At 42.0% G+C, this 26,610-nt stretch overlaps 1 protein-coding gene, 1 long non-coding RNA gene and 3 other non-coding genes across 6 annotated transcripts; all 5 read right to left on the bottom strand.

Moving 5' to 3' along the window:
- Nucleotides 1-3,362: 3,362 nt before the first annotated feature.
- WDR43 (WD repeat domain 43) lies at nt 3,363-26,607 on the bottom strand. Of its 2 annotated transcripts, none has more exons than XM_030235805.2 (18): nt 26,284-26,607; nt 21,956-22,090; nt 19,455-19,576; nt 15,723-15,843; nt 14,442-14,581; nt 13,866-13,968; nt 12,766-12,830; nt 12,220-12,388; nt 11,587-11,673; nt 9,688-9,819; nt 9,095-9,232; nt 8,198-8,284; nt 6,943-6,974; nt 6,108-6,171; nt 5,084-5,197; nt 4,575-4,644; nt 3,897-3,952; nt 3,363-3,800 (listed from the first exon to the last, which is right to left on the bottom strand). In XM_030235805.2, exons 1-18 carry the CDS (start codon nt 26,590-26,592, stop codon nt 3,681-3,683), a joined length of 2,064 nt encoding a protein of 687 aa, XP_030091665.2. In that variant the 5' UTR covers nt 26,593-26,607; the 3' UTR covers nt 3,363-3,680. The 2 variants fall into 2 exon arrangements, with proteins under 2 accessions (XP_030091665.2, XP_050828131.1); XM_050972174.1 differs by lacking the exon at nt 26,284-26,607 and adding an exon at nt 25,952-26,242.
- On the bottom strand, nt 10,729-10,807 carry LOC115485023 (small nucleolar RNA SNORD53/SNORD92). The gene has a single exon (XR_003945768.1). It is a non-coding gene; the product is annotated as a small nucleolar RNA SNORD53/SNORD92 (small nucleolar RNA).
- Nucleotides 14,261-14,344, bottom strand: LOC115485025 (small nucleolar RNA SNORD53/SNORD92). The gene has a single exon (XR_003945770.1). It is a non-coding gene; the product is annotated as a small nucleolar RNA SNORD53/SNORD92 (small nucleolar RNA).
- LOC115485024 (small nucleolar RNA SNORD53/SNORD92) lies at nt 18,986-19,063 on the bottom strand. Its single transcript, XR_003945769.1, has one exon. It is a non-coding gene; the product is annotated as a small nucleolar RNA SNORD53/SNORD92 (small nucleolar RNA).
- LOC127059376 (uncharacterized) lies at nt 22,226-25,945 on the bottom strand. Its single transcript, XR_007777088.1, has 2 exons — nt 25,806-25,945; nt 22,226-25,683 (listed from the first exon to the last, which is right to left on the bottom strand). It is a non-coding gene; the product is annotated as an uncharacterized LOC127059376 (long non-coding RNA).
- Nucleotides 26,608-26,610: the final 3 nt, after the last annotated feature.

Raw genomic sequence — 26,610 nt, 5'->3', positions numbered from 1 at the left:
CTGCTTACGCATCACAGAAGGTGCGGCAGTTCCTGCAGTTGTGGGGTGTCTCACACAAATTTGGTATCCCTCATTCTCCAACCGGTCAAGCTATTGTAGAACACGCTCATGGTACTCTGAAGCGGGTTCTTCAAAAACAGAAACGGGGAATGCAGGGTGAAACCCTGCACAGTCGGTTGGCGAAAGCTTTGTACACAATCAATCATCTCACTGTGCCGCAGAACTCAAATAATCCTGTCATTTTGAACCATCATCTCTCATTGCAGGCTGCGGATGAGGCATTTCAGCCTCGAGCGAAGGTTCAGGTGCGGAATTTAGTCACCAAACAGAGGGAAGGTCCCTATGACCTTATTGCTTTGGGGCGCGGGTATGCTTGTGTATCCACAGATACTGGGGTACGCTGGGTACCTTCGAAGCGTGTTCGCCCTTACCTGCGACCGCAGAGACAGAATCCGGCCGACGGGCAACATGGAGACCGTGACCAACCTGAAAGGCATCAAGCGGGTGACTCATCGAGTGATGACTCGGATGCAGACGACGCGAGTGATCGCTCTGATGACTCCTCCGCAAATGGACACTGAACATTGTTCATGTTTGTTTTTCACATTGTTCATTTTCTTTTTTCGTTTTTTCTTTTTTAGACAGAAAAAGGGTGAGATGTCGCCCTGATTTTGTAAAACTTTGTAAGCCTTCTGATGTTTATATTCTCTCAACAAACTTTCTCACACACAATTCTGTAAATAACCTATGTTTTGCATTCTTTCATGGAGGTGGAGAGAATTGATGGACCCTTGGTCTGTCCAGTGGCATTGGAGAGGTGGCACTGTCACCCTCCAATCCACTGTCACCTTTGGAAAACTATAAATGTTGGAGTCAGAAAATAAAGGTGCTCTTTTTTGTTCCCCTCGAGAGTAGCAGTGTCTGTGTCATCATTTCGTGCCATATCGTGACAGCAGGGTGCATTCCGTACTGATGCGCTTATGTTTGCACATCCTCAAAGGCGAGTCACAGGCTGTTCCTGTGATGCAAAGAATTTTGTGGAGCTGGTCTGGCACCCGCTGGCCACCTCTGGTACTGCTCCTTACCGCAGTCAGTTTATCCACTTCTTTAACTGGGAAGGCCACTGCATGAAACACAGCGAACAAAAATCCCAGAGGCCCTGCAGAGGTATCTGAACAGACGTGAAACACAAACTTATAAATGAGACATGGTAATAGCTGGGCAAATAAAACCAAAAGTTACACCTGAGGGTTTCCATCCTATTGATTCCTTGGCTGCTTAACTGCAGAGGTTTGCACTGGACTCCTCACAAATTCTCATCCAACCTCCACTGCTCCAAATGAGCAGCTGGTCTGTCCTCCTCATTACCTTCACTGCTCCCAAACTACCAGGATTAGATTAGAAGGGAGGTCCTATCCCATGTTCAGTCTCTCTAGACAAAGGAGGATACACAGTTTAGTCCTCGACTGGCTGAGACCTTGGCTTTGCAGGATTAGAAAGTGCACAGCATTGTCAGTTAGCAGCTGTCAGGTGAGGGCAGTTTTTGACCAAGGAGCCCAACTGTTTACAGCTGCCACAGCCACTGTCACACAGAGCAGCTGCTTGAGGGCTGAGGACAGGGTGAACTGGCTGTCCTAACCCCAAAGCAAGAAACCAGAAGTCACCCCCCACCACCAGCTGGTTGTTAGTGAAACAGATTCACAGAATCTAAATGTCTGTGAGAACCAAGAATGAACAAAATGCTCTTAAGATCCCCCTGCTCTTCCTGCTGCCAGGTTCTCCCCCAGCCTCAACTCTGGAACAGTTTCTGCTGCACAGGAATGATGGACACAGGCTATGCCAACCTTACAGGTAACAAGGGGAAGTGGTGGCAAGTTCTCGATGCCACCATTCGCCACATCCAAACAGTGCAAGCAGGATATTCTGTACTGTCACCCCAGTCCAGGGCTTCTGCTTCAATTTCTGGAAGGGCTGGGATGCAGACACAGGGAAGATCTTGCAGAACTGAAACACAGCTGGCTCCTTGCATTACTCCACACATCAAAAGCTCAGCAAACCAGCACTCACCCAAATGGAACACCCCTCCATTCAGATCCCTCTTCTGCCCGACCCAAAGCCTGCCTGCACAGTGACAGCAAGATTGCCTTCAAAACTGACACATCAGTTCAGACTCCTTTTGGGGCTTGAGTACAGACAACGTTGTTGAAAGTAAGTGTTGGCACTTACTTTCACAGCATCTCAGAACTGAAAACAAAGACCAGCTGTGTACAGTAGTAAGACTGATTTACTGTCAATTAAAACCCTCTGAAGACTGTGAAAGATTCCACCTGCGGCCCTTGTACCTCCAGCTCTCCAAACCCAAGAATGTCTCTTCCAGCTTTGTCCATGACACGATGCCCTCACTCCAGACAGCGCTGCAACCCCTGCGCAAGCCAAGCTGTGGACAAATCAATAGATATGACTAAAAGGGAGGGAGACAAGAAGCCTGTAACAGATACTTTGCAGAATATAACCTTTTAGGCTGCCTTCCTCCTCCACTAGAAATCTCCTTTCTATAAGCAGCATTTCATCTTTAACCACCACCTGAAGCTACCTAAGGTCTCTCTCAACAAACACCACAGGACAGGTATTTGGTAAAAGAGATGTATATTTATTCACTTTACAAAGAGGGTGGTATTTAGTTGCAACAGCTCCATTTATAGACAAATATATTATTGTACATTATAGTGGTGAATGGCTCAAACCTTTACCTTGTTTTGCTCTTAAAAACGTGTTTGCACCACTTCAGCTTCCGTTAGCTGAGCAAATAGCTGTCCTTGTTCTGCCACTGAGAGATTAAAAATCCATAAGAAAGGTATAGCTCTGTGCTATGTATTCACAAGCATTCGCCTTCTCCTTTCCCTGTGTCACTCCCCTCTCCCCACCCAACTCAACACGGTCTTGCCTCTGGGTTAGCATTAAACTTATATACAGCCTCCATTAAAACAAAATTAGGAGCCAGTGATAGTTCTAATGTCCTTTTAAAGCACAAGAAAAATCATTGATTTATACATATAAAAGTCTTGAGTTCAAATCTGTTAAGAAAAAAAAAAAAAAAGGAAAAATCCATTTTTAAGTCAAGTTGGCATTTACATATTGCCAAAGTATGGCTAAGCCAATGAAAGGGGCAAGAAAAGAATTTCAGGACAGAATTTAAATATTACAAAAATATCTTTTTTTTCTTTTTTTCAGTTTCCTTTTTTTAAAAAAAAAAATCAGAAGGATGCCCACTTGCTATTGCTAACTGAAGCATGGAAAGAAGGTACAGACCAGTTGTCTTTGATCCTTGAATATTTGAAACAAATTCAATGTAAAAGCTGAACCAAGTTTCCCACACAAACAGCGGTGGCAGATTTATTTCACTTGAGATACAAATGCATGTCCACATGACAGGCATAATCTGACCAGGAGGTGGAGGAAATGTTTCTCTAAGTAAGCGCAGGGAAGGAGGGCGAGAGAAGGCTGGCACGGTTAAACATTCTGGATTCAGAAATGCAGTGCCCCACAGGTGCCTCTGCACACAGGCTGTGCAATGCTTGCACTCCTGATATGCAAGTACAGCATCTTTCAGCAACAGGATCCAGAATCAAAGAGCATGGTGGCCCACTTGTTCAAACCACTAAAATTATTCTTTCGTGCTGTTACTCTTCTTCACTTTCGTTTTCTGGTTCCAAATCAGAATCACCATTGATTTCCTTTTCAACAGTCATGTCTTGTTCATCAGATTGCTCCTCTTTTTCTTCATCTTCATCCCAGTTTTCCTGGAGGAAAAATAAAACAGAAATGTTTGAATCTTTGTCAGTCACACCATTTCTGCTACAAGCAAATGGGAGAAGATCTGGTCCCACTCCACTTACGTCAGAGTCTTTATCTGCAATCATCTCATCATCTGAGCCTTCCTCCTCTGAGGACTCTGCAAAAAGAAAACAGTCTCTCAGTCTGGGGAGCGAGCTTTAAAACATCATTGTACAAAGTCCAGTCCCACGTGCTGCCATGTCTTCACACTGTGCTATTTCCATACCAAAACTGATTCTATGGGGAGGTGAGGTAACCAACACCAGTTAAGAGCGGGTCACTCCTGTTACCAGTACACAGGTGAAGATGCAGAAGGAAAAATGCCAAACTGGAAGTATGCACTCACAAACATGGACATCCCCTACACTGATGTCTGCTGACTCAAACAAAGCAGTGCCTTCACTGTATCTACCTTAACACAATGGCAGGTAACACTAGAAACTTGAAGTTACCAAATAAGTTAAAGAAGCACACTGGATTTCCAATTCACTGATTTCTTTATTTGTGAAGCAAGGCTGGGCAGGAACTAAAGGAGATAAAAGGAAGGCAAGGAAGGAGTAACTAACTACAAGATGTCTGCAACATTAGCCACTGATCTTCCTGCCATGGACGTGTCACAAAACCCCTCTATCTGCAGACTGTACACTGGTAGATAAGCACAGGTGCATGATGAACAGCCATCAAGTGTAGGCTGTCATGTGAATTCAGGAGAAGAGCTACACTTAGCCTGTAACACTTACCATCCTCATAGACCAGCTTTGCAGTCTGATTAACCTCAGGTACATCCTGAACTGTTTGTGATGCTGCAACCTAAATGGAATTTGCAGATTAAATAAAATAATTAAATTAACTAATATATTTCAACCTTAAAAGACAACAAAACTCCTAACAATGTAAATGAAATCTACATTAAGGGTAGCATACATTAATTCATTTACAGTGCTGGTTTTAACTGCCAAAAAAGTACAAATGACAAAGTAAAATCAGAGAGGCATCTGCTGCAAAGTGGCCCAGTGCCTCCTATTTACTCCTCTTTAAAACTCAATGGGTGAGCAGACACATTTGACAGCACAAAACAGTCCCAGTGAACAGGGACTGACAGGACAGTCAATTAATGGCCTGCTCTGAGCATTACCAGCATCCCTGAACAGCAGCTGCAATAAAGTGCCCAGGACAAATCTCAGCTGCAATCCCAACAGGAAGTCAAACAACACCCCTGCAGGTCCCATGTTATGTAGCTGAAGCTCACCTGGGTGACAAGAATGAAGAGTCTTCCATGCAGACGGGAAAGCTTTTGCAAAGTTTTTACTCTGCTCTCCATCAACTGGTATAACATTCCCAGCTGAGGAATAAGGTCTGGCAACTTGGGAAAAGAGACAGATTAAAAAAAAAATGAAGCTGTTAACAAACACATCCCAAATATTTTTGTTTTTTAAACTAATTTTGTATGTGTGGAGCAAGCAACATTATTACATTATTCTAGACAGAAGGGAGAGCTGAGGAACCACCTGCAGCCTGATCAATTAACATTTAGCTATGTTTAGAAGTATCATCTACTTTTAAAGCACAGCAGTTCTTAGGCTCCTTTTCCTTTCCAGTCTCTGCCACACACGGGAGCCAAGCACTGTTCAGAAAGCTGTGTACACACACCAGAGTTCCAATGCAGCCTCAGAATGGGTGCAAGTTCTGCTGCTCAGCAGTGCTATAACCAATGGCAGAAAGGACTGACACTGCCCAAAGGTCTTTTTCTTAACCCAGCAGGAGTGTCGCATCCATCACTTGTACGGCAAGCCTGGACTCCAATCCAGAAGCTACAGCATTACTTCCTACCCTGCCAGCTCTGGCACACCCTTCCTCACCCTATAAATCTGGCCATGCCCAAGACAGCCTCAATATAAGCATTACAAGAACAAACAAAACTTAGTTCTGTAAGATCTGGTGACACAGTCTAGATTGCTCTTTGGCAGTAATTTTGTTCCCTCTCACAGATGTGACATAACTTACCTTAATTATAGCCATGCCAAAGTCAAACTTTACTTTAATTATAGCCATGCCAAAGTCAAACTATGTCAGAAATGATGGAGACAAACAATTTATCAGCAATGTGCAGTAGGGTCAGCAAAAGTGGTGCAAGCATAGCTGTCTATACATTGATTTGGGTACTGCCATATGCAGAGAGCAGGAGACAGATTCTTGAAGGAAGAAAATACATTTATTTAAGCACTTAAATGTAGTTTTACTTAAGTGTATTGGCACGAATGAAAAATACTTACTGTGGAAAGGTAGGATGCATGTACAGTAAAAACAGACTTCAGCCATCGAACCATTAGTGAGGCACTGGAAAGGATAAATAAATTATATCCAAGAGATATTGCCTAAAAGACACCCATTTCACATCCTAGATGCTAAACAGTTCTATATAAAGTTCCTCTTTAATTAAAGAGCAAGATAAATGCTCTCTGTAGATGGAAATGTAAAGTTTGGCTATCCTCATGAGGTATGCAAGTAATTTGTTAGGAAAGGAACAGACATTTCAATGAGGGACGAAACTAGGCAAGCTCAGGGTGCTCCTGAAATCTTTTATGGATGGTCCAAATGAATAAAAGATCAAAGCATGCTACTTTCTTCTCCACCTACAATGAGGGAACTTATATTCAGAAAAAATAAACTGAAACCCAAACCAACCTAATCCCAACAACTTGGCACAGCCCATCTCAACAAAGCTGTCCTTATCGCAACATAACAAGACAGAGGGGGGGAAGCTGGTTCTGTTATTAAACACCACATGAAGAGATGTCTAAATACATGTGATAATTACACAAGCTCTACACCTGAGAGTTATTTTAGTTATAGATCAGGTCCATAATGTAAACATTTGGGGCCCTCTGTTACATTCTCAGGGTTACATGCTTATTTCAGGTATCCTTTTCCATTTTTAATTTCACTTCAGCCATCCTGACCAAGTATTTAAGTTCCTCTTTTCACCTTCAATGAGGTGAGTTTTCACCTCCAGATGCTGCAGCTTAATTGCATCTATCACACACATGGTAGGAGGGACCATAGCACACACATGTGAGAAATTTTACTGTAGCTTGAGTTGTCTCTTACCTGTATGGGTTGCCTTGCAATCTCTTTGTAAGCTAAAAGGACAAAAACAACCAGTCAGCAATAAGTAACAAATATGATGAGTTTAAAACCCCAATATGAGATCATTTGACAGCCCCAATACTGGGGCAGAGAGTTCTCCAGGCATTTGAAGTATACTAGGATTAACCACTGCCAGGCTCCAGAAAATTACACTGCTGGCTCTATCACCCTCTAACAGGCTGGTACCTTGTAGAAGCTGGGTTTCAGTATTACAAGCAAGCTGGAACTTTTAACATGCAAAATATCCACTGAAGCTTAAACCTGGCAGGAGGACACCTCTTACTTTTCCTCTCTGTTCATCTGCTTAGTAGAGCAGTTGTTACAGGGCAAACAAGTTGGGGAAACAAGTGAAGGAAGTATCAGGTAATGGTCATTTCACACAACAAATCTCAAACTTGAGAGAAGACAGTTACACAAAGGTCTGACCATCCACTGAGATTACAGAGTTTAACATTTGCCCTTAGATTCCATGACAAAGGTCCCAGGGAAGAAACAAAGCATCTCATTAACATAAGCCTAAGGAGGTGCTGTAAGACCAAACATTCAGCACCAAGCCATCTGCATAATTCAGTTAAGATCAGTACCATTAAAAAATTTCATCTTATTTGTGGTCAGCACATTAAAATAGAAATTAAAAAAGAAATTGAACCATTAACTTATGCTATAGAACATCATTCACATAACAAGAGCTACTAACCAATGTTTGTTTTAAAAAAGTAATATCCAGGCTAATCATTAAAGTACTTCTGTTCAAACAAAGAGTTTATTAAATATCACTGAATAAGCAGTTCAGAAGCCAAACCCCTGTTAAAATTACTACTAAATGATTTTCAAAGTTTAAGTACAGCAAAATTGACTTTCTGATGCTTCAAATTATCATCCATGTTAGTAGTTGAAAAGAAGACACAATGATGATTGTTTGCCATGGACTAAACAAGCTTTTGCTTAATCTCTTCCCTTTCTTTTCCCACATAATTATTTAAGATAATAATACATGATCTAATGTTCCTCCTAGCTTTGACAGCGACACTTGGTCCTTTGGTTAAGCTTCAGCCAGAAAAGACAGAAAGAGTATCAGGGATAAATTAAGAAACATTTCAGTACTCTTACGGCACCAAACCATTTCAAAAATAAAGATCCATATCCTGGATTTTAATAGCTGGAAGGCAAATCACATACGGCCTGTATGACACTACAAGAAGGGCAGGTCTCTTACCTCATGCAGCAGTGGAATGACAGCATGTATAGGCATTCTGGCTACTGTGTTCTTTACTATATTTTCTTTCCTTGTGTTAAGCACTTTCTGTTAAAATGCAAAAATATGATCAGAGAATAATTCAGCTTTAATATGTGTATGGCCAACCAGCAAAATAAATTTCTGCCTGTATTTCTCTTCCTGTTCCACTACTTTTGTATGCTGAGGATAATAAACAAAAAGATTTGCTATGAAAAGGAATTTCATTTTCCAAGTCAGGTACAATTAACAAAGTAATGGCACTCAATAAACCCATCTAAAACAATCTAGCATTGTCTCTAGTCCACCCGCCCCATGTTAAAAATGATGCATTACAGGCACATGAAAATCTCCCTTGATATTTTCTGACTTCCATAAATAAATGCCTTTCACCAGCATCTATGACAAGAAATTTCTATTCAGCACCAAATTTTTAACTGTTCCCCCCACCCCAGTACTATTATGTCCAAATGCAAAGATAAGCTTTTCAAGTGAAACTTGTCATCAATTCATTTTTCAAACAGTACCTGCCTGAAACATGTACCCTCAGGAAACTAAGCACAGATTATGCTCCAGTCCAAGCTAAAGGGAACACAGCTGCCTTGGTAGTCCCACTTGTAATACATCTGAACTGTGACATAACACATTTATCATAAACAAAGTGCCCCAAAGATCAGGGACTGACTCAGAAAGCAAGGCAGGTAACAACAGAAAAGTGACACCAATTCGTAATAACTCTGCCTTGAGCAGCAAACCAGCAAAAAGCAGCTGGGAGAAACAACAGACTCTGAACTGTTCAGCCTTCCCTGCTTTCAGGGAGGATCCCTGCCAGTCCCAGTGCACAGATTCAATAGCACACACTGAGCTTGCAAGACTTACATTTAAAATTTCTGCATCGTTGCTTTCCAAGCCCTGGACCAGCAGCACAGCAAAGCTGTCTGTTTGGGGAAGGCCACCGGGAGTTTTGACTTTGCTCACATCAATATCCAATGCCCCAAGGCGCTCCTCAATGCTCTCCTGCAGAGGGGAAATAAGGCAGTACTGTGTCAGAGTGGTTTCTCACAAACATCAGCTGAAAGCAAAGTACCTAACTTAGAACCTCCCCACTAGGTCTGCTGGAGAAGAACACAAATTGTGTGTATTCCTTTAAATGCACTGACAGAAGATAGCATGAGAAAACAAAGGCAGATGAAGTTTTGGCTGAAAAGCACTAATTTATCTTGGCATAGGCAGCAACAAGTGTGTGACAAAGTTCTGCAACAACCTGGCAAAACCACAGGCAAGGCACAGAGGGCTTGAATGAAAGAAACGTTTTGAGAAAGGGGAAGTCTCTTTCCTACAGAAAGATGGTAACATTAACCTTTCTTCCACAGCAAACCAAGCAAATCCAAGTTCACCTAAAGAAGGTATAACGATAATTTATGATTCTAATTTCTCCAGTCTTGCTGAGGTTGAAATAAGAAGCTCTTTACCTCTGTCTCTCCTGGTTTCCTCTTGTTTTTCTTTTTCTCCTTTCCCGAGGCTGGAGTTTTGACAGCTGTACTATGTCCTGGAATGCCAGGCACCAGAACTTTGGCGTCTGAGTTCACCACAGGTGTCTTTACCTGGCACACAGAGAGAACCACATTTGCATGAACTGCTAGTATCTTCAGCTTTCTTCCCATTTAAAATACAGATTTTATTCTGCAACTCTCACACACATGGTAAAAACAGCCTGACACAACCTATTTTCTTGACACAAATATTAGGCAAGTACAACAAATTTAAGAGAATTAATAACCTCAAGAAAAAGCCAGTTAGTTTTCATAATTAACTAAAGCAATGGTCTCTTTGGAATTACCTGTGAACCACTTTTCTTACAAGATTTTCTTACAAGATAGCTGTAACATTCACAGAACTGTTTGTATCAAACAACAAATACTTGGATGTTTTGCTGGCAATAGCACCACCTGTGCTCATTCAGCTCCACAAAACCACATGCAGATTCATTCAGCATCCACTGGAATGCAATAACTGACCAAGAAAAGCAACACAATGTAACAGCAAAAGGTAGTCACTATTCCCTTTAATCCCAACTCTTCTCTTCTAGGGATTGTTAAAACACAGAATTCAGTTGTCTGAATAAGGCTGAGACCACAGTGACAAAAAGAGACACCTTAGTTTATACCAACAAGCTGAGGTACCATCTTCGATGAACACAAAAGAGATGGAATTTCGTATTTAATAACCAAATGCTCCCCTGACTCACAGAGAATGTAAGGAAGTCTGCACTTCCAGAATATCAAAAATGCATTTTCTGATACTTCCAGAACACTCCTTCAAACCATAGCACTTCTATCCAGGCCTTTTTTTTTTAAGTGATAAAAGTATAATATACTACACGGAGCAAAGCAACTTCCAATTTCCAAGCAGTTGATTTTCTGCATCAAGAATTTTATCACATAACACCAGTGGTGATAAAACACTATTTCCTTAGCTCACCACACTCATCACTGACCTTCTCCCCACAGGGCATGCTCAGACAGCCAAGAGAGATGCGTCTTCACTGGAATTCAGCAAGAAGCGAAACCAAGAAGGGTATCATCACTGCATGCCACAGAGGGCCTGCACCCAGCCCTGCAGCTCAGCCCTGCTACCCACCAGCTCCAGCACTGAGCAATCAGCACAAAACCCTGCCTGGTTGATGGAGCACCAGATCCAGCAGATAACTGAAGGGTCAGAAAAACAGCGCTGTCTGCTCACTTCACTCATATTCCAAGCATTTCAAATCTTCAAGGCCTTGAATATGCACAATGATTAAGAACTTTACAGCCTGTCTCTAAACACCCAGGGGATCCTGCATGAGAGAACACAGTGCCAAGTGGCCTCAGTGGACACTGCTGCCATGCAAGCGTTAAGCTCACATTCCCAGGTCCCTCTGAGCAGGAACACACGAAGGCCACACCAAGAAAGAACAAAAAGGACTTGCCCCTTAAGGTTCCAATACGTTTTATTTAGACTCTAAAACAAAGTCATCCCACCTTCACCCCAAACCATCAGGGTTAAAGAGGTTATACAAACCTAGAGACTCCAAGGGAAGGACTGATCTTAGGCAGAAAAACCCCACCAATCAGTCCTGTCTCTCAAACAGATCTGCTGGGTTACAAGAGGGCCACCATGTGCTCTCACACATGCCAGGACACACACACAGGAACCATGAAGATCTCTTTGCCCACACCTGCCTGACTGCTATGGACATCAGAGCTATCTCTGCAGCTCTGAACAGGTCTATCTACAAATCCAATCTCTTTAAGAGAGCAGTGAATATTACCTACTTCATTTCTGAAGGAAAACAACAGAAGCAACAAAACCACACTTCACGCAAAGCTCACCTTTGTTACAGCAGCATCTGTTTTAAGTGACAACACTTTCTGGATGTCCCGTACCAAACATATGTGGGATTCACTGCTGTTCAGAGACTAGGAGGACAGGAACAAAACCAGTTAATATATTTGACACTCACACCTGCGATTATGCTACTGAAAGCAGAGAACAAATTCCAATGGTATAAATTAGAATGAATGTTTTTTTCACTCTAGCAGCTCCTTTGCATATCTGCCTTTTGTTACCATATCTCTATACTCTCCAAGGACATTTACACAGGTAAACTGGAACTGTATTAAAACCAGTTTCAATGGCCTAACTCAGCAAGAGCTGAAATGGCAAGAAACAGTCAACCATGGCAACAATCTGAACCCCAACTACAAAAATGGAAGAATACAAACTGCCTTTCCAAATGGCTTGGGGGCAACAGCCACAGTTCCCAAAACAAGGGGAAGGAATATATTTTGTATTGTTATATCATTCCAAAACAGTAAAAATAAAAATAATAAACCCAAAAATTTCTCCAACTGGAAGCAGCATGCTTATTACAGAATGCATGTTACAGAATGCATTCTGTAATAAGCATGCTTATTACAGTGCATATTACAGAATGCAAACCCCCTCTGTTAAGTTTTACATACCACTTTCTCTATGATGGGCTGTAAGGCGTTTCCATACACCAGCAGCAGAGACTGTTTGTCTGTACAAAATGCAGCTGCTAGAATAGGGACTGGCTTCGGTGTGGAGTCCCCATCCCCAGGTGTTGCTATCTGAATAGTACAGTTTGGTGTCAAGGGTTTCTTGCAATAACTGGGGAAAAAAAAAAGAAATTAAAAAATTTCACAGCTCTTTAGCTTGAACACTTCAATATCTTGCACATCTAAGCATCATTCATTAGCAGGTCCTCAGCAAACTCAGCCATCTGTAAAAGGTGTAAAATTGCTAAGATGAGGCACAGACACACAAAATCTGGGTTAAAGCCACACATAATACCAAAGTGCACCACAGTTCCCAACAAGTGAATGCTTCAAAAACATGCCCAGTAATCCAAGAAAAAAGAAGCAGCTGTAACCTGGTTCACAAGCATTTACAAGAGCTTAAAGGCAGCAGCATAATAAAACTGAGCTTTGCCTTGCAGTAACCCCAGATCTTTCCCAAAGACACCCTCCAGATGAATCCTAACTTACCCATTCAAGATATGTTCAAATAAATGCAACTGCCCATCTCTGCACACAACTGCTAACTTCACAGGCTGAAAGAAGGCACAGCAAGAGTGTTTCATTAGACCAAAGAAAAACCCTCCTGTAAGTTCAGGACATCAAGAGACAGCTGTATGGCTACAATTTGAACTTTTTCAGTATTTAAGAACATTACACTAAATCTGAAAAGAAGATCAAAGATGTAATCACTCAGGAACATTCAGTACAAGTGTTAGAAGATTAATAAAATAACTCACAACTGCACTTTATCACTAGTAATATGCACTGAGTTAAACAGTTTGCACAGTAGCAGACACATGTCTAGAGGCACAGCTCTGCAGAGGCACTGACTCCATGAATAAGCTTCGAGGAAAAAACTGAGAGGACTCCTCTGAGAAACTAAACGACAGGGCTACATTACTGAATACTCTCCAATAATGCAGGAAGAGGGAACTGGAAATATTAGAAAAATATAGCTTGAAATACTGCCCTGAGAAATTGAATTTAAAGGCAGCAGGAGAAAAACGTTTTAAATTATTATGGGAACAGTTTGTGAATGTGTTTCACATTCACACATTTTTCAAAAGGCAACCACTTTGAAAGACTTGTGCTGTTAAAACTGAGAGACTTGGCAAATGTACACTGCTACTTTAACTCATTCAAGCCAAATGCAGTTACACTGCCAAAAACACTTGAAATCAGGAAAAAAAACCAGGACCATACCAAAACCAGATTTTCAGAAATAATTTATTTTGCGGTTTTTTTTGCTGCCAAGTTCTAACAGCCATTTTAATTACTAACTTGTTCTAAATAGGAAGAAACTGACATTTCCACCATTATGAACAAAATTTCTGAAAAAACCCACTGCACTTACACTTAGTAGCTTTGAAAAGAAGCATTTCAAACTACCAGCTTTATAAATGCACCTGTAATAAATATTCTTAGACCCATGAATTGGCATTTGGGTCTAATCTCTGCATAACAGAACCCAAAAACAAACCAAGTCTTTTTCTTTACACCCTTAAAAGGAAACTGATGTGGTAAGTGAAAATTGCGGAATGTATTTGTTTACAAACTATTGCTCTTACCTCTTCTTTGACTTCTGATACAGTCAGGTCCACAAAGCTTGGTTCATCTGTTACTGTGAAAGACATCACAGCATTCTTTTCTTTCCTATCTGATCTGATCTGCCTGGAAGACACAAAAAGCACATATTTTTACCACAGCACAAACAGCATTCTCTGCACCAGACAAGCACTACAAAGCCTATAAATCACTAGCAAATGTGGTGGTATCTCCTATATCCAAAAGCACCACGCTGACATTTCAGCGTTTAGCTTAGAAAATGTTCTAAGAGCAAAGTAACGCCAAGAGAAACTGAGCCAGAAAACTGCATAAACCTTACAAGAAGTGCAAAGAACAAGGAAGTTTATTACACAGTATGTTCTGGCACACACTAGTGATACAAATGGCAACTGGAAGCATGCTCAGACACAGCCAAGGAAAATCTCGTCTTCACTCAACAATCAGTGAGTCGAAACCACCAATAAAGAGATCATCACCGCATTCTTCCAGAGTGCCCCTTCTGCTTTACCTTGTTTAATCACAATCACTTGATGGCTCTGTGCACAAAATGATCAGTCACAGATGAAAAGCTTACATACCACACACTCAATAATCGGTCGTGTATAGCTCCAGACAAGAAATAAAGTCCTGTAATTCCATCAAAAGGTTTACTTTCATTTGTAGGTTTCACTGTGGTAAACATTAATGATGACACTGATGTAGCATGGCCTGTGAAATGCTAAGAGAAAAAACGGGATCTTTTCATGATTGTCATAAGCAGTCATATGGCAAAAATCAAAACATTAGTTAACAAACATTAGGAAAGATTCCAGCGTTACTAAGTCAACAAGGACAGCTCAGTGGTTTTTAACTAGTGATCAATTTCTTTGCATTTTTGTACCTCAAGGAAGCTTCTTCTGACCTGCCAGGTATTTATCAACATTTTAAAGCTTAAATGGGGAATCAAAGGCAAATTCAGTGGGACTATTTCCATGCAAAAGAAATGCCATCCACCTGCTGTTACTGTTACAAAGCACTCCCCTCTGCCCCCCCAGCTTTACACTTCAACTTTTCCAATGGAACTAGATTCAATTGCATTCTCAACTTAAACAATGGACACATGTGTGCTGACACTAAACTTGGGCAACACACCACCCCCAAGAGCCCCCCAAAAACTGGCTGCTCAATCTACTTTTGCAAATAGTGGTTTTGGTCATTATAGAATGCAGACATACATGGTAGCTGCCATGTGCCAGCAAGCCCACAGTAACAGCACATGTTACACACTCACCTGACAGGAGATTCAGAGACTATCCCTGTCCTGTCTGCTAGCAGGCAAGAGAACACGGCAGCATTCACGGATCAGCTAAAGCATGGCCATTTGCTCAATGTCTGAGCCCTGCTCAGGGAACAATAAGGAGTTGCTCCTATGCCTTCCAACTGTTTCAACAGCAAAACTGATAACGCCATCAGTTACATGAAGTTTAGCAAGGAAACTCGAAGGCCTTGTGGAGGGGCTCACGTTAAAACCCATGTCAGCAGCAACTGATACGGTGGTGAATGGAGTTCTCCTGACAGAAGGGTATCAGACAGGCACCCAGTTAAAGAGAACAGCATCCATCTTTCTCCTACAGCCTTGAGAGAGGATGCTGGCAGCATGCTCAGAAACAAAACTTTAATGTCCTCATTTAATTCTCAGCAAGTGGAAACCACAGTTTAAAGGTACTATCACAGCAAAAATGTCCAGCAATCCCAAAACTGCTAACTCTATCCTCATACACAGTGAAATGTTTTAGATGTCTGATCAGGAAACACTAGGTAGGGAGTGTCACCAATCAAGAAGGGCATTTTTTTACATCTAGTTTAACAGAGGTACTTACTCTGTAGACTTCTTTGGTCTCCAAGTCCCACAGTTTTATAGTTCTACCAGCTGACAGCAGCATTTTTCCATCTGGACTGATGCATAGACAGGTGACACTGCTACTGTCGCCTTTCCACTTACTAGAATTTGGATGGAGTTTTTGTAAAAAAGAAGAAAGATGGAGAAATAGAAAAAACAGTATTCATTAGGATAATCTCAAAACCACCATGATGGAAAATTGAAGGTAAAATTTAAAAACCAGTGATCTAAGTAGTCAAGAAGTCAAAGCTATTCTGCTTCTGCACTTCGCCTTCAAATTAGTTTACAAAAAAAACACAACTCAAAAATATGAAGTTATTCAATACTGAACTTTTGACTTCTTTTTTAATAATTGCTTACTCTGTTCTGAATTCCTCTCCAAGTTTTCTACTTCTGAAATCAGTGCAAGAAGAGCCATACCATTTTCAAGACTTCTCTATTCACCAACCCATTCCAAAAAGTCTTCTCAACACTAAAATTCAGAGTTTCAAACCTTATCAGTCACTGGCCCTCCTCCCAAGTCTCTGAAGTCACTGACAATCATAAACTTCACTTAATGGCCTATGGTTCAAAGCACTATTTAAAAATAAAAATTGAAAAAAAAAATGCTGTCCTGAAAAGTCTAAGTGTGCTTTAAAGAAATATTGATACTATGTGTTTCTCACAGGACACAGCTGCAAGGAAAGCATTAACACAAATCGTTTACAGATAGGAAGTAGTCTGCAACACACCACATTCTGATTGTACACAGCCTTCCTGGAAATATTTCTAAATAACTTTCACATGTCCAAGCAATACTTCTTCTGTTTTCTAAAACAGGGATCATTTATTGTATCACTTTTGATAGAAGCTGAAAGTTTTACAGTCCACAAATGTGGACAACATTTTACCTTACAGAGAGTATGACAAGATCTTATATTCTCTTCTGAAGACAAGATCATGACTTAAGAATTTAAACCCTTTATTAACGTAAACCGAGAAGGTATTTTTAAATGTACTAAAAAGATGAGTCTAAACTAGACTTCAGAATATAAAGTACAGCAAAAATACCTTGGCTTTCACTTTGGATACTCTTTAAGTAATTTTTACAGGAAAGAGTTTTAAACTGGATCTCATAAAGGACATGTCTAGAATGCCTCTAAATAGTCAAGAGTATTTAAGACATGAAAAGAAGTCATTCAGACTGTTTCAGTCTATCTCTCTACAACACCTCGTCTTTTCTATTTAGTGACTCTCTCTTCCCCAACAGCTTGTCCCTCTGCCAGAGGTTTCATGTGTGCTGCACACACCTCCTGAAGTGGCCCTATGGAGTACTCCTACAGTAGTAGGTTTCAATTCCTCTCCTAGCAGTCCATACCTCTATAAGAACATCTCTAGAAGCCTGAAAATCAAAAAAAAAATTAATAAAAAAAATTTAAAAAATTAATACCACTTCTCTACCCCAGGAGCAACCATCCTGATTTCTCTGTTGGTTAAAAAAATATTAATTTCTGGGTACTGTCAGGTGTTAAGGAATGCAGGCACTCTCATGTGTACATTGGGAGTGAGCAATTGATGTGGATAATTTGTTCCTTCTGGTAGGCAAAACTTTAGGAGAACTGATTTTTTCTAGTCATTCCAAATTGAGTTACCTTAGGTGTGACTTGCAATACTAACACAAAAAATTTTCAGGTAAAAACCATGATGGTTACATTGCTCATGTACTTTCTATCTATACACTCTGTTGCCACCTTTAAAATTAAAGAACAAAATGCTTCAAATTACAATTCACAACCATATTCCCCCCCACTCCATGGTCCCTGGTATGGGGCAGGGCAGAGGGAAACATCCAAGACATATGACAGCAAAAACTCCCCCTTTTTCTGAGAAAGCAGCACGGCTGGGACCCCTCTCCAGTATTTGGTACATGAACACACACTGTGGGACACAAACAGGGTGAATTAGACGTCCATGGGCAGCTTCAGAGCTTTGATCTCACTGGATCTCACGGAACAACACTGGGATGCCTTGCAAAACAAGGACCTTTAGGAAGGCACTTCAGCAATGACATGCCAGGAAGGCAAAAAGAAGAGAGGTTTCTCCACAGAAAAGTGTAGCACAAATACATGGAATATTCCTTTGAAACAGGGAAAGAAAATAAATGCATAGAATAATCCAGGAAACAAGAGGGAAGGTTATACAACAAATCCACCTGGAAACTATTTCCAGGCACTGAAAGGTCAAAAAAAGTTCCTGGGCACATCCTGCATAGAATTACAAATGGCAAATCGTGTCTACCCAATCTGATTGCCTTAATGAGACAATCGCCTTGGCTGATGAGGAGTCAAAAGCATTGCTGAAGTCAAGGTCCCACATATCCTTGCAGCCAAATTGGAGGTACATAGTCTGAATGGATGGTCTCTAAGGAGAGCAGGATCAGGCTGCATCACTAAATTTAAACAGCTGTGATCACTGGTATGAAGTCCAGCTGGTGGCCAGTCACTGGTGTCACTCCCTCTAAGGACATTCCAATACTGCTTAATATCCCCCATAACTGCCCTGGTCTCCATTAATGACCTCAGAACAGGACAGAATGCACACATAACAACTTCACACTCAATCCCAAATTAGGAAGAGCAGTTGATATCCTGGAGGACAGGACTGCTACTCAGAGGCATCTCGGGAGTAGGACTCCTCTGCTCAGTGCAACTCCTGAAACTGCACCTGAGCACTGTGTTCAGTGGGACAGGACACAAAGTCACTGACATGGCAGAGTAAATCCAGCAGTGGGTCGCAAAGGCACCTCAGGGACCAGAGCACATAATGGAAAAGGGAAAGCTGAGGGAACTGGGTGTGCTCAATTCTGATAGAGAAGGCTAGAGGGAGATTTTACAGCCATCTTCTGCTACTTTACATAGGGTCTCAACATAATACAACCTAAGGATGCATCTCTTTCCTAGGGATACCAAAGAGCTACTGATGATGGGCGACCTGCAGTGCCCATGCCAACCTTAATAAAACCAGGAGCACTGCAGTAATAACCAACAGTGGGAAACATCATAAAAAAACAACATCAAGAGAATGATCAATGGGCCATCAATAGGCTTTTATTGAAGAAAGGGAACCAGGATTGTTAATAGAATTTTCTTTAGAGATTAAGAACAATTTGACTTTATTACAGAAGAAAATAACTGCCTACACCAGACATTTTGTTACTCTGCACTAACCTCAATTTTGCTCAATGGTACTTTTAACAGTAGCAGCCTGCTCAGACAGCCAAGTGGAAGTGTCCCCACTGCACATCAGCAGCAAGCGAAACCAAGTGGATTATCATCACAGCAAGGCCCTTTGAGCAAAGCTGGTTGCATGCAGCAGGTTCTACTGGAATGAAGTCTTCCAGTATCAAGGATCTTTTCCTAAAATTTAGATTTTTCAGCATTTAGTGGGACTTTTAGTCTTTCAGTCTCACTAAAAGTTAGCATGGAGGGATCCCAACCCCTCTCAGAACAGTTTCATCTAGCCTTTCCCATAAACAGAGGAAGATGCCTAACTATGACAACTATGTTTTCATTCCTTAATAAAACCACTTCTGATCTCAGAAAAATAAAAGCCAACAGCCACTTTGTAGGCATGAAGCCTGGAAAGCAGAGTGCAGCATTTCCAAAAACTGCAAGGGAGGAAACACGCAAAACCAAGTGCAAAAAAAATTTACGTGAAAAGCAGCACTACTCACCACTTTACTTTGCAGGTCTGTGTGTTCCATTCCACAATGTGTTTGTCATCTGAACAGCTATACAAGCAGCAGCTCTCTTGATGCCATCTCACACAGTTTACTCTACTGTCATGACCACCATCCTACAGAAGATAACAGAGGGTCAACTCACTGGAGTAGTCTTAACAACTGAGTTTTCCCCACACCAATAATGTGAACAAGGTGCTTTTGAGATCTAAATTCCAATCACCGGCATCTTAAAGAATGTGGAGGGTTTTAAAGAACATACATGACAGTCATATAAATTAAAGATATTTCACATTTTGGTACATACACATACGTATTTTGGCTTGGCTTATACAGCCTAGAGAAGAGAAGACATTGTCTACAGTTTCCTCACACAGGGAAGCAAAGGGTAGGCACTGATCTCTTCTCTCTGTTGGACAGTGACAGAAATAAAGGGAATGGCAAGAAGCTGTGTTGGGAGGAGGGGGAATTAGGGTGGATATTATGAAAAAGCTCTTCACCCACAGGGCACAGGCTCCCCAAGGAAGTGGTCACAGCCCCAAGCCTGCCAGAGCTCAAGAAGCATTTGGACCATGCCTCAGGTGCACAGTGTGACTCCCAGCACTGTCCTGTGCAGGGCCATGCAGAAGCCCAGAAGATAGTCTGATGTGTATTCTCAAACACTGATAGCCAGATAGCCAGGGAACCAACCAAGGACTGTTGGTAAGAACACACTGGGGGAAAGAACAGGATGTGGCTGGAGGAGGGGGCCATGCAAAGGCAGGCGCATCCTTTTTCTGGCTCCAGGTGTCAGCACAGAACAAGCACAGGAAAGACTCAAGAAGTGGGCCTGGACTGTTGACAAAAGGCACCCCTAGGGGGGGGGGGGAGGGGTTAAGACCACAGAAGACCCCCTTCCAAAGCCCTCCAGCCCATTTCCAAAAAGATCTAGACCAAAGTGCATATGGTAACTAACTCGCATAGCAAGTGAGAAACTCTGCTCCAGGGTGGGCAGAATTTGTCTATAAAAAATGCTCCCACACAAAGCTTGAGCAATGGATGCCCCAGAATACTGGACACCCCCATCAGCTGGTTTGATGCTGGAGGCAGGACTGGTGACTTTTTTTTCTTCATGCTTTTCTTTCTCTCTCTTTTCTCTTTTGCCCTACCCTTTATTTAAAATCCACTGCTGTGCATTTCTATTAGAAGACATCGATTTCCATGCCAAGTGTATAATTCACTGATACAACTTTGTAGATTTTGTGGAGCCTGTGCCTTTTGTCATTGCTTTTTGACCACAAGCACCTACACCACACCTGCATGCTCCCTTCAATTTCAGGGTTGGATGCTACCGGACAGGAGACTGACTTTCTTGATACCTTCCAAAAAAAAAAAATTTGCCTTGCCTGCTCCTTTTTTACACACAGCCAAACAAGGCTTACTGTGTGACATGTGCTCAAAGGAAAGAACAACCACAGGTGTCTTGCTGAAGTCATCTAAGTGCCTCCTTCCTTAAGGGCACTCAGAGTAGCCTTTCCTTTGTATTAGCATTCAGGAGCAGACTATCATCAAACCAGAAGACCCCTTACGCAGTATCACTTAACAACCAAAATCTCTGCAGCTCCAAATATAACCTTGAATTATTTATGAAAATATTTAATGGAGTCTATTTCACTATTTGGATTGTAACAACCTGCTCAGATTACTCCCAAAGGTATTGATGCAAATGAGTTTTGAGCAAGACAAAGTACACTGCAGCAAGATATTCTGTTCAGTAAAGATATCTAAAAGTAACATCTTTTATTTTAACAGGAATAATCTTTTAATTCAACCTATATGTAGAAAGCAAAGTACTCATAAAACCTGCTGTCTTCTATGGAAAAAGAGTGTTTTCAAACAAACTACAACTACACTTTTCAAACATAGTTTTTCCATATAATGGAATTGATATTCATTTGTTGCTGTCACTTGCATACCTCGTAATTCTCAGAAATTACTGCTTTCCCTAAATACATGTATGTTTATCACCCTACCTACAACTTTGAGTTTAGAAGCAAAACTAAACCCAAGTATCTCAAAAGTATTGCACAGCCATTCATAGGGATTTATTTTGCTTGTTATGTAACCCACAACTAAAATGGAAGTGCTTGGGAGTTTGGAAAGGCAAAATTAAAGTCATTGTGTATCATACAAAAAAGATCATGTGCTGAGAGAGCTCAAGAGCTTCCACAAGGGAGGTAAATTTACAGAAGAGTCCACCAGTGTGACACCTTCCCAGGCGTTGATGAGTTCTCTGTCCTTCCACAGTGCCATGCAGGAACTGAGGGTATGACAGTCCCACCAAGGATTTAACTCTCCAGTGAGGAATTTCATCATTACTGTTATTTTTAATGGAAAGTAGCAAATCCATGGACAGCGTTAAGATATTGCACTAACTTAGAAACTAAGATTTTTTGACCTAAACTGACTGAAACCATCAGTGTTTGGTAGCATGTGATGAAGAGTGCATTACTTACTAGCTTGCTCTGTAATTCTCCTTTTACTGTGCTGTACAACAAAATGCTACCAACTGCTGTACCAATAGCCAGGATATCTAACTGCTTGTCCACTTCTCCAACTTCAGACTTCCGTTTTTTCCTCTGGGGGCCATCCTGGAAAACCAAAAGAGAGAATTTGTGAAATACATCTGTCTGACTGGCTAATCTCAGTGTTAACGCAGAGGGAAGAAAAACTTTAAGAGCAGTTTGAGATCCAGACAGCCAGCACAAACACCACTAAGACAGAAAATGAACACTGAAGTGTACACAATCCTAGAAACTCATCTTGTACATCCATGAAAAAAGGTAACAAACTTGCTATGAGTCACTTGAAAACACCTGGTATAGGCCATTTTGCTACCACCCCAACCACACACATGTGGGAAAAAAAAACACATTTAAGTTTTTTACAAATTTCCTGTCCCAGAGGCAGAAGTAAAGATTAACATATTCAGAATACTTCATCAACAAAATGGATAGGGTTGATCACGATCAATTTGTTTTTTCTCAAAAGGTAATCAAAAGTCTCGCAAATCTGAAGCATTCATAATGCTTCTTAAAAAGAAAATGCTACCCCACCCACAGAGGGAAGGGTCTGGGATTCCAAGGAAAAGTGCTCTGCCCAAGTCCTGTTGTCTGCACCAGAGGCCCTCAGATGATCAGGCAATTCACAAGTCTTCGCACTCTTGCTCTGCAAGTGCTATCAGCCACCTCAAGGAGAGATTTCACTTTGTCTCCCTTAACCAAAACTTTGAGAATGCAGATCACTGTAAAGGGAAGAAGGAATAAAACTGTTTCTTAAAACACATGAAACTAAAATAAAGAGGGTAGAAGAAGTCATCATATTCATTCTCACTGGGTTAATCACTAATTCCACACGCACAAACAAAAAAAGAAAAGAAAAAATTATCCAATGACACGATAAGAAAAAAAAATCACTTATGCCACTGATTAGTTTTTAAATAGAGACTTGGAGACTTGGTGAGTCTCCTTACATTTGTTACATCACAGCAAAGCATTCTCTCCAATTTAAAAATTACACACATGCTAATGCTTCCTCTACACAACAGATCTATTTTCACTGACAAGCAGCCTGAAGAAGCCGGAGGAGACTGATAAAATGTGAGCAACCAGCTCTGTTCAGGTTCCATGTGGTGTAGCTAATCTGTTTTACAACAGACATGACACACTGAAGACAAATAATTTCTACTCAGGTCAAGAAATATGACAATCAGGATGTGGTAATTTTCACCATAAGTAAGATAATAAAGTTTTATAGTGAGGGATAAATATTTTGGTTCTTTAAAGCAGGATTTTCTATTCCTTCTGTAATTAACAGAGCTAACACCTTCTTCAAAGACAAGTGTTTTGGTTTAGGCCAAAAAATACAAAATTGCTGTAAAGATAACTTTTACATCAAAAGCAGACTATTGAGAAAAGAGATTACATTGAGGGTTTTTGCTAGTATTTGTTTAGGCTTTATCTTTGCTGAGAAAGTATTTTAAGTAGTTTTTCCAATTACCCCACCACCCCTGCTGCAAAGCAAAACCAAACTTAATAACAGACTTTATTCTCTTCCCTTGAACAAATCTTTCAACTAATTTTTTTCAACCTCCATTTCAGTTTCCTATAGCAAATTTCCTTGGAACAATTCAAAGGCACAACAGAACTCCCACAAGTACAGAGTTATTTCCAGGGTCAGGAAAAAGCAAAGATGTTTTTCCATATGTATTTCTTTACTGACCACTCCTTATCAGAAATATGAGGGGAGCACTTTATCAGAAAGTTCTGCATGAAGAAATGCCAGTGGAAAATTCAGACACCTGTTGAGATAATTTGAAACAAAAAACTTTAAGGACTTAAATAAAAATCAAATTAGTGCACAGAGCAAATGACAACTGCCCTTAATATCCATGCGAGATTCACTTGTGGATCAGGGTCTTAAACAGAAGAGCACCCTGTTGTCATGGACAGGACAGGATAAATATCAGCTTCCTTGTCATTTGATTTCCTTTTCAGATTTATGGAAACTCAAGCTTATTTACAAATCCTTCAACTTTGCCCGAAAAAGCACAATGTTTTAATTAGCAGAGATGGTTTAAAGAAGTTACTTGAAAAGGCACTGTGCACACATTTTTCCATAGTGTTCTTCCTTGACTTGATAAGCCACTGAGACTTCCAAAGAGAAATCTGCTGCTCGTATGTGAAATAAAGCACTTAGAACACTGAAATGGGGAGAAATCTAAAGGTCTGGACACTTGACAGTGACAGAGCAGCTGCAGCTTGTTAGGAAGAGAGTGGAAGGTGTTTTGAATGTTGGAGGTGCACTCTTGCACAAGACACCCCATGGAGCAGGAGGTGATGAACGCTGCACACAGGAAGCACTGACACTGGAAGCACGTGGGCAGGGAGCATCCCAGTAAAGCCACCCCTGCATCAGCAATTCCAGAGCCTGCAGTTCAAAACGTGAGTTCTAATATTCCCCTACAACACATGGCCTCCATGAACCTGGCAGCAGTCCAAAACATACTGAGTTTAAGTGCAATTTGGCCAAACACCATTTATAGCTACCTACTGGGAGAGCTCTAACCCTGACCACCCGATATTAGAACTGCCTAGACAGATGTCAACTCTCCAGGAACAAAAGACTAAATAACACCAGAAAAAACACATTTAATAAAAGGGTTTTGGCATAATTATCCCAGTTTTAGTTCTACAACTCTGTCTAAGGGAAAAACCAATGACTTTTAAAGGTTTTATGGCCCAGTTATTGTAAGAAACAGCATGCTCCCCAGCTCCACAGTAAAAGGGACTAGCTTTTGAGCAGGGGACAGGATTCAAACTACTGGAATAACTAAAAAGCACTGAGAGGTGGCTAAGGTTACTTACATATAACCTTAAACCAGGTTAAATTCAAAGACCTGTGGGACTTAGGAGTGTGTCTCCAGAAAAGGTTATTTAAAAAAAAAGTTTTAAAAGCCCCTCAGAAACTTTCTGTGCTTGACTTATGGTACCACAGCAGCACAGTGTGTCTAGTTTAGTTTTATTTCATACAGGATAGATTAACCCCATTTTCATTTGCCAGTTTCAGTGAACTTAAAAGCAATGAACCTATACAGCTTTGCAACTGATGAATGAATCGTTTTTACTTTAAAGTTCCATGACAAAGGAATAGGTTCAGGCCACTTAAAACTGAACCTACTCCATTCTTCACGTGTCCTGGGAGTTTTCAAAGTTCAGGGACTAAGCTGCTCAACTGAGTAAAACAATATTGCCCTCCTTTGGGCTGATAATCTTTGTTTTAAGCATTTTGAAACAGCATAAGCAGCATTTCAAATACATTGAATTGCTGATATAGTGAAACACACTTTAAAAACCCCTCCTTACTTCTAATGATAAAGGGGGTGGATTTCACATTTTTATGCATGCTTTGCATTCTTTTTTCCTCAGGAAATAGTATATTTTAGCTAAAGAATTACTTCAACATAAAAAAGACCAAAAGGTACCCCAGTACATACACCAGATATTTTCAGGTTCAGTGTTCACCTGAGGTGACGTTAACTAAAACTTGATCCAAGGTGGAGAACATCCAAGCACTCCTGATGCACGCTGTGAATAAAACTACTGAACACCTTCTTGCAGGATTCCTGGACTCAGGAAGATGAATCATAGACAGTGTAGCAGCTTGCACGGGAGCACTTCCAAGGCTAAGGAAGCGTGGAGAGATACTGCCTTTACCGGAGAGGGAACTAAGGGGGTGCACAGCAGCTGACCCGTTCTGCAGCATCGCCTTTTCAATTAAGGCAAGACGTGCCATCAATTAACATACCTCGCTCCTTCAAGAAAGGCTTCCTCCACGCCGATAATATGAGACAAATGGTTTTCAATAGTCAGTGCTTCTGCGGAATTTTTGTTTTAAAAAACCACAAAACCAAGCCTCCAGCGCCGCCTCCCCCACCGACACGTGAAATTTACCTTAAGCAGCGCAATCCTGAGACGGGGAGCGGCTCCCCCCGCGCCCCCCCCATCCCAGGGAGCGACACACGTGGACATCCCGCACACCCCGGGGCCACAGGGAGACGGGACGGGACGGTGCCCGAGCCCCGCGGAGCTCACGGGACCCTCACCCCGCTCGCCGCGCCCCCGCTCTCCGGCCCGCCCGGCCACATGGCGCCGGGAGGGCGGGGTGAAACCGAGCGGGCCGCGGCCACGCGTCAGGGCTACTCGGGTCGCCGCCATCCCCATCCGCATCCCGCTCCTCACGCGTTCCCGCTCCCGCCGCCTCCCCGCTCCCTCCCCTCACGCACCTTGCTGGGGGGCTGCCGCGCGCCCGCCGGGGCCCAGGCCAGGCACGTACAGGCGGCGCTGAGGTGGGCGGAGGGCACGTACTCGTGCTGCAGGCGGCTGCCGGCCGTGTCCCACACGCGCAGCCGTCCATCGGCCCCGGCCGAGGCGAACAAGCGGCACCCGCGGGGGGAGAAGGCGCACGGAGGGGCCGCCATGGCGCGCGCGCTCCCCTCGCCTCTGCCCGGCCCGCCCCGCGCGGCGCATGCACCGCCCGCGTGCTCGCCCCGCGCGCCTGCGCCGCACACCCCGATGACGCCACGTGGCGTCATCGGGGTGTGCGGCGCAGG

Source organism: Serinus canaria, chromosome 3, assembly GCF_022539315.1.
Source record: "Serinus canaria isolate serCan28SL12 chromosome 3, serCan2020, whole genome shotgun sequence".
Lineage (NCBI taxonomy): Eukaryota > Metazoa > Chordata > Aves > Passeriformes > Fringillidae > Serinus > Serinus canaria.
The sequence above is the reverse complement of the archived record's forward strand: the minus strand, read 5'-3'. Positions and strand labels throughout refer to the sequence as shown.

Coding starts and splice junctions, on each gene's coding strand:
- WDR43 (XM_030235805.2), bottom strand. CDS start 26,592: ATGACGCCACGTGGCGTCATCGGGGTGTGCGGCGCAGGCGCGCGGGGC. Junction 22,091..26,283: donor CGCGGCAGCCCCCCAGCAAG/GTGCGTGAGGGG, acceptor TTGGTTTTCCAG/GATGGCCCCCAGAGGAAAAA. Junction 11,674..12,219: donor AGCCCATCATAGAGAAAGTG/GTATGTAAAACT, acceptor CTGTCCTCCTAG/TCTCTGAACAGCAGTGAATC.